Genomic DNA, 7,722 nt, shown 5'->3' with positions numbered 1-7,722 from the left:
TTATTCTTTCAACCATGCACTTGATCCACGCTAATTAGGTCAGGAGCAGGCAACTTGGGAACATCTCATAGTGTTCAACCTAACAAATAGATTAAACGTAATTGATTTATATCTGCTTTCAACCTTAAAATGTTTGAACTTATGAAAAAATATTAAATAAAATCATGATTGAAGAATAATAATTTATTTAATGTAGCAATTACGGTATTGTGTAAGCAAATGAAAATTATCCAAATGGTATCTTAACATTTTTAAATGTAGTTAATATAATAGTTTCTCACATATTAGTAATATGATTTGATTATTATTTGATTTATTTTGATTTACTAGGAATAATTCATAATTTCTCCAATGTCAATGACAGTCTTAATCAAGAAGTGTTATATTTATATACTGTAGTGTCTTCTCAAATCTATGTAGCATATTTCTTCATTGGATTCTCTTCCCATGCAGGCAATGTAGATAATTTTTTGCTGGTTGGATCATCAATGGGCCATCCCCATGTCTTGAAAAATGGGACCAGGTTTTTATTAACTGCTTGAGAGAATTTCTCTGCCCAAAAATTCATCTTAACATTCTTGTCATTACTGATTTTAGACAAGGTGTGGTACTCTGAGAAAACTCGCTTGAAGGAATCCCATCCAAAGCCCTCTTGTAGCTAAAACAATGAAGACAACATATAGTATGCTTAATGATACAGTTTAATATTAAGGGTATGATTGTTGAATATGTTATAATAAAAAAAGAAGACCCTGTAATATTACAACTGGAGAATAAATCGTACCAGAGGTTCCCTTTGTTTTAACTTGCTCTTTAAAGGGGCCGGGGTCCAACACATAGCACGCCTGCCGATCAGCTGTTCTTGCTCCCTGCGCTGTAGCAGCCAGCCAGAAATGCTCAGCTCTGGAGCTGCTCTGTCTTCTGATAGCGGCCGTGGATAGGTAATGCACATCCATCTCCCATTCAAACCAATAGGAGGCAGATGTAGAGTATCAGGCCACCGCCACTATCAGAAGACGAAGCAGCTCCGGACCTAAACATTTTTTTCCGGCAACCTGCTGACACTACCGGGACCGAGAACAGCTGATCAGCCGGGGTGCAGGGTGTCGGACCCCGACCGATTAGACATTGATGACCTAATGTAAAAGTAGGGGACAACCTCATTAATTTGCCTTGTATTTATATGGTTTTAGTGCCATGATGGAAATTTAAGCTTGAAGGAGGCAGTAAAAGTTTTTCTTGTAGGTCTCTGTACTTACAGAAAACCACAACAAGCCATTGAATTGTAAAGGAGTGTAAGAGCCGTCGGCACCCATTCTGAAGATCTTGTATTAATATAATGCATTGTCTTGTTCTAAATATTATTTTATGCACTTGTGGCCTTCAACAGTTAGTTAGCCTGTAGACAGGGCTAACAAATGGGGCCAGCCCATGGTGGGAGGAATTAAGTGTGCATAGGAAGTTGGTTGTTAGGCAGTTTTTGAGAAGTACTGGAAGATAAAAGGAATGAATTTTGCAGACCAGCATTGATAAGGGTGTTGTGTGTGGAAAAGAGAGAAGACTATACTCAGGTAACATGTTTTGAAGTAACTAAGTGGCAGAATTTATCTTCTACAACAACAAGCAAGCCTAAAGCAAGTATAACTATACTAGATACAAAGGACATGTGTACTGAGGCCTGGGAGCTTGAGTAAGGGAAGACTGGGTGGATAAGGCTGTGATACCTTTTCTTCTAAGGAGATGCAGCTGCACACCTGATGTGTGGCCAATACAAATTGGAAATTGTGAATATTTGTGAAGGGCCGGACAGACATAATTTGATCCATGCAGCCTTCACAATGGAAGATGGATGTTCTCATAACATTCAGTTCTTACAGTGCAATGTGTAACAGAAGCTATGTGCTGCTGCATATACAGTGGGGAAATAAAGTATTTAGTCAGCCACCAATTGTGCAAGTTCTCCCACTTAAAAAGATGAAAAGATGAGAGGCCTGTAATTGACCTCATAGGTAGACCACAACTATGAGAGACAAAACGAGAAAACAAACCCAGAAAATCCCCTTGTCTGATTTGGCAATATTTATTTTGCAAATTATAGTGGAAAAAAGTATTTAGTCACCTAAAAACATGCAAGATTTCTGGCTCTCACAGACCTGAAACTTCTTTAAGGGGCTCCTCTGTCCTCCACTCATTACCTGTAGTAATGGCACCTGTTTGAACTTATTATCAGTATAAGACACATGTCCACAACTTCAAACTGTCACACTCCAAACTCCACTATGGTGAAGACCAAAGAGCTGTCGAAGGACACCAAAAACAAAATTGTAACACTGTAGGCAAGCAGCTTGGTGTGATAAAATCAACTGTGGGAGCAATAATAAGAAAATGGAAGTCATACAAGACCTCTAATAATCTCCCTCGATCTGGGGCTCCACGCAAGATCTCACCCCATGGGGTAAAAATGATCACAAGAACAGTGAGCAAAAATCCCAGAACCACACGGGGGGACCTAGTGAATGACCTGCATAAAGATGAGACCACCGTAGCAAAGGCTACCATTAGTAACACACTACGCCGCCAGCGACTCAGATCCTGCAGTGCCAGACGTGTTCCCCTGCTTAAGCCAGTATATGTATGGGCCCATCTGAAGTTTGCTAGAGAGCATTTGGATTATCCAGAAGAATATTGGGAGAATGTCATATGGTCTGATGAAACCAATGTAGAACTGTTTGTTAGAAACACAACTCGTCATGTTTGGAGGAGACAGAATACTGAGTTGCATCCAAAGAACACGATACCTACTGTGACGCATGGTGGTGACAACATCATGCTTTGGGGCTGTTTCTCTGCAAAGGGACCAGGACGACTGATCCATGTACATGAAAGACTGAATGGGGCCATGTATTGTGAGATATTGAGTGCAAACCTCCTATCATCAGCAAGGGCATTGAAGATGAAACGTGGCTTGAGCTTTCAGAATGATAATGATCACAAGCACACCACTAGGGCAACAAAGGAGTGGCTTCGTAAGAAGCATATGAAGGTCCTGGAGTGGCCTAGCCAGTCTCCAGATCTCAACCCCATTAAAAACCTTTGGAGGGAGTTGAAAGTCCGTGTTGTCCAGTTACAGGCCCAAAACATCAGTGCTCTAGATGAGATCTGCATGGAGGAATGGGCCAACATACCACCAACAGTGTTTGTCAACCTTGTGAAGACTTACAGAAAACGTTTGACCTTTGTCATTGCCAACAAAGGATATATAACAAAATATTGAAATTAACTTTTGTTATTGACCAAATACTTATTTTCCACCATAATTTGCAAAACAAAATCTTGCCAAACCAGAGAAGGTAATTTTCTGGATTTGATTTCTCATTTTGTCTCTCATAGTTGTGGTCTACCTAAGATGTCAATTACAGGCCTCTCTCATCTTTTTAAGTGGGAGAACTTGCACAACTGGTGGCTGACTAAATACGTTTTTCCCCACTGTAACAGTGTAGTTTATGCCTTTGAATCGTGCAGAAGGTTTATTGCTTAAGTGCCATTCCTGGTTTCTCTCAGTAATCCCTATTTTGTCAGGTTCTGACCTGCCATGTAAAGCAGCAGCCTTAAGGTCTGCAGTTGCGGTTACAAGAAGTAATGGCAAACACTAAACCTTTTCTGTAGTGCTTAAAGGTACTCTGTCAGCAAGTTTTTGCTACCTCATCTGACAGTAACATAATGTAGGCAAAGAGATTCTGAATCCAAGGATGTATCACATAGATTACTGGCTGAAGCCATTCTGAAACAATTAAAGAATTTAGATTCAGGAACACAAAAGTGTTGCCCCTGCCCACACCAGGCTCTCTATAGAGATTGTGCATTGATTGAAAGGTGTCAATCACAGCAGGGGGCGTGTTGTCCTGCTGTGCGTGTGAGTTTCTAGTCTTGCAATGTTAATCACAGGGTAATAATAAACCCTTTAATTTGCATAAACAATTGCACACACTGATAAAAGAAGCACAGTTGCTTTTTGTTTTGTTTTTTTTTAAACCCTTACAGCATGCTGTCCTTAGTTTACATAGCAAAAACCTGCTGGCAGATTCTCTTTAAAGTTGTGGAAACAACCCTCTGCCAGAATGTTCCCTTTTATTACAAAATGATGTAAATTCTCAAACTTTTTGTGTGATATCCGAATGCTGTGTTATCTGAGCACATTTAATCTTTGTTAGATCTGTGAATGTGTCCTATGAGAAAGTTTTATAAGGGGTTGCCTGAAAATTATGCCTAAAATACCTGAAGATATGTCTCAAGCGCTGTCCATATGCTCCACTCATTAAGATTGGCTCCATTCTTCACATACTGCTTGATTCGTTTTTCTCTGGCGTCTGGCTTGAGGTTGGGGTGAGCTTTATCCCTTGGGATTCCCAGCACTGTTTCATGCACATATACCGACCACAGGTTACAGGTGGCTTCTGTGGTGTGAGGAGGGAATTCCCAAACTCCTCTCTGCTCATTGTGACCAAGCTCATGTATCGGCCCCCATAGACCTTTCTTTATTTCTGTAACACTTACTAATGTAGGGGCTGATGGTAAATGACACATTACTGGGTATCCAGAATGCAACCAACCTACAGAAACAGCAAAATATAAAACAAACAGATGCAAAGTTAGATTGATTAAAGTAATAAGGGGAATTCTTATTTCCATGTCACTTGCTTTTACCCCTGAAAATTTTGTGTCTGCAAAATAATTATGAATATCGGTTTTTAATCCCTGTTACAGATTAATATTATCCATACTAGTCTAGAGGTCTGTGAAAATCACTGCCATGACATGGATGTCATCTGTAAGCATTATATATGCTGTCCATTTTTAACCCTTCCACCTCCGGGCGATTTTCCGTTTTTCATTTTTTTTCCTCCCCTTCTTCCAAGAGTCATAAGTTTTTTATTATTCTGTCAATATAGCCATATGAGGGTTTATTTTTGTGGGACAAGTTGTACTTTTGAATGAAACTATTAGCTTTACCATATAGTGTACTTGAAAATGGGAAAAAAAATGTCAGAATGGTTTGGGTTTTTTTTAAACACCATGTTCACTATATGGTAAAACTGACATGTATGTATGATTCCTCACGGCAGCAGGAGTTGAGAGATACCAAACATGTATATTTTTACTTTTATATAACGGGTGAAAAAAAAATTCAGAAGTTTGTCCAAAAAAGAATAGCACGTTTGTTGCCATTTTCCGAGACCTGTAGCATTCTGATTTTTCGGAATCTGGGGCTCAGTGATGGCTTATTTTTTGCATCTTTAGCTGATGTTTTTAATTATATCATTTTTGTGCAGATGCGCTGTTTTGATTGCCTATTATTGCATTTTAAAGAACTGTTACGGCAACCAAAAAACGTAGCGGCGGTTAGAATTTATTTCTCACCGAGCTGTGCACTGATCAGATTAATTGATTTTATATTTTGATAGACCGGGCATTTCTGAATGCGGCTATATCAAATATGTGTATTTTCTTAACTGTTTTATTTTCATTGAGGCGAAAGGGGGGCGATTTTAACTTTTAGGTTTTTTTTTATTTTTTTCATATTTTTGAAAACTTTGTTTTACATTTTTTATTGATTTCACTTGGGGGGACTTTATCTCCACACAGTCCGATCTACTGTGCATTTCTGCTGATCAGAGCATCATCGCCCTGATCAACAGAAATGCTCATCTCCTGTGAGTGGCGGCACTCTGTCAGCTCTCACAAGAAGTGAGTCATGGCAGCGTCAGGGCCCATCAGCTGATGTTGCGCTACCATGACAACACATTGGCTCCTCATGATGGCGGTGGGGATCGCATCGTTCCTCGCCATAGCTATTTCAATCACGCTGTCAGTGTTTGACAGCGTGATCTAAGGGGTTAACAGACGCAGGTGGATCTCTGATCCACCTGTGCCTGTCAGCCACACATGTCTGCTGATCAGATCAGCAGACATGTGCAGGGATTACATGTGCAGAGGGAATGGAGCCTGCTGTAACCAAAGGGAGGTGACCAAGGACGTATCAGTACATCCTTGGTCATTAAGGGGTTAATATTGTAATGGGCTAAAGAAGCTTTGTGATTCTATCCCTTGGACATCATTTTTCAGCGTCTTTGCCGCTTCTTTGCCCCCAAAAGCCATCCTCTAGCTTTGATTGATTTGGATGATGCTTGGAAAAGGGCTACAGGTTCATCTGTGAGGAGCAAACTGGCCACAAAGTTTATGTTAATGTTGGGTCTGACAGGCAGGGCCCTGCCCTGACCTGGAGTGATAGGGTCCAGTTCGTCAAGGAGGATGGGCCCTGGGAATGGTTTGCGGTTCCGATACTTCAAGCCCAGCTTGAAGACGCAGTCCGCAGAGTTGGCAGCCAATCACAGCAAGGACCGTCCCTATCCTTGGCCTCGAGATCCCCCAGGCTGATTATGTGAGCCAGGAGCAAAGTAGCAAGACAGAAACCAGAGTGGCCACAACCCCTGTTGAGTCACAGTCCAGAGCCCAGGATTCCCCAAGTCCACCTGCTGTGGTGAAGGTGGCCCAAGGGGCCCACTTGGCCATTTATGATAAAATGGCTGGAGCAAAGGACACCTGGGTGTAAGAGCGGCCACTGTGTTATGTGGCAAAAAGGTGACCCAAGAGTGTTCCAGTGACCACCCTTAGTTGTACTTGTTGCAGGTACAAGAGGGACTGTTCTGCATCCCTAAAACTGGCAGACCTGAAGGCCTTATGCAAAGGAGGTACTGGCCAAAAGAAGTGGAAGAAGAAAAATAATGTTTGTTTTTACCCCTCCCAAATTGTTTTGTGCCCATTGCGCTCACTTCTGCTGGATTGCAAGAATATGGACTGTCCCTGTGTCCCATGGACTGTGCCTTGTCACCTAGGATGGTGCCCCTTTTCCCTATGCCCCTTTTGAACTGTGACTGCTTGTCGGGGCAGTGTTGGGCAATTGCAGGGACTGTTATCCACAAAAGGGGGAGGGAGAAAACTGAGGACTTAAGGGACTTGTCAGGCCCTCTTGCCACTTTATAAGATTAAACTGTAGGACTCAAGGACTTGTAGGGTCCTGTTGTAACGTTGAAAGGGATTGTCAAGGGAGAGAACTGAAACAGAACCTGAGCTCCTTGTGATGTGTTTTTGTTTTAAAGATGTGCCCTGTAGAAATGGACTCAAATGTGACCTGAGCTTCCTGTTTGTATTTATGCTTGTTTTTGTGCTCAGTGAATGGACACCCAGATATTTTGGGCCTTTGGATCCTGGTGTTACCGTATGGGCCTACTGGCCATGTCAACTGGACTTTTAGAAAAATGGATGAATATTATTGGAGTTGCACCTGTTTTAAAAAGTGTGTGTGGGAATTGTCAACAATGCAAATGTTTTATATGGTGTGATGTAAAAAAGTAATTTTCTAATGAATATGCAGATATTATGTACGCTGTGTCAGATATATTTTGTGTCCTGTAGATCAGCATGGTCAGGAAGATCATGGTAAAAGGTGGGAGGAGTGTAAGGTCGTGTAATGCTCGGCCTCCCCTGCCCTGAAATACACTGTTTCTTAAAGTAAATGTGATATGGTACTTTAGTGTGTACTGTGGCTATCTAGTGGTTGGGTTTATAAATGACTGTTCCCTGGTTTCCTCAAGGTAGGGAGAGGGTTAAGGCTTTAGGTAGGCAACCTCTCGAGCGTGGAGCATAGTGGTAAAAAAATAGGCA

At 41.4% G+C, this 7,722-nt stretch overlaps 1 protein-coding gene across 1 annotated transcript in view; it reads right to left on the bottom strand.

Annotated features, from left to right (window-relative positions):
* Nucleotides 1–412: 412 nt before the first annotated feature.
* The window catches only part of LOC142301613 (TRPM8 channel-associated factor homolog), a 48,251-nt gene continuing 40,941 nt past the window's right edge, over nt 413–7,722 (bottom strand). Inside the window, exons 6-7 of the mRNA XM_075342641.1 lie at nt 4,276–4,610; nt 413–658 (exon numbers count right to left, since the gene is read on the bottom strand). Coding sequence (XP_075198756.1) covers nt 413–658; nt 4,276–4,610 — 581 coding nt within the window. The remainder of the gene's footprint in view (nt 659–4,275; nt 4,611–7,722) is intronic.

Source organism: Anomaloglossus baeobatrachus, chromosome 4 (assembly GCF_048569485.1).
Source record: "Anomaloglossus baeobatrachus isolate aAnoBae1 chromosome 4, aAnoBae1.hap1, whole genome shotgun sequence".
In the NCBI taxonomy this organism is placed as follows: Eukaryota; Metazoa; Chordata; class Amphibia; order Anura; family Aromobatidae; genus Anomaloglossus; species Anomaloglossus baeobatrachus.
The sequence above is the reverse complement of the archived record's forward strand: the minus strand, read 5'-3'. Positions and strand labels throughout refer to the sequence as shown.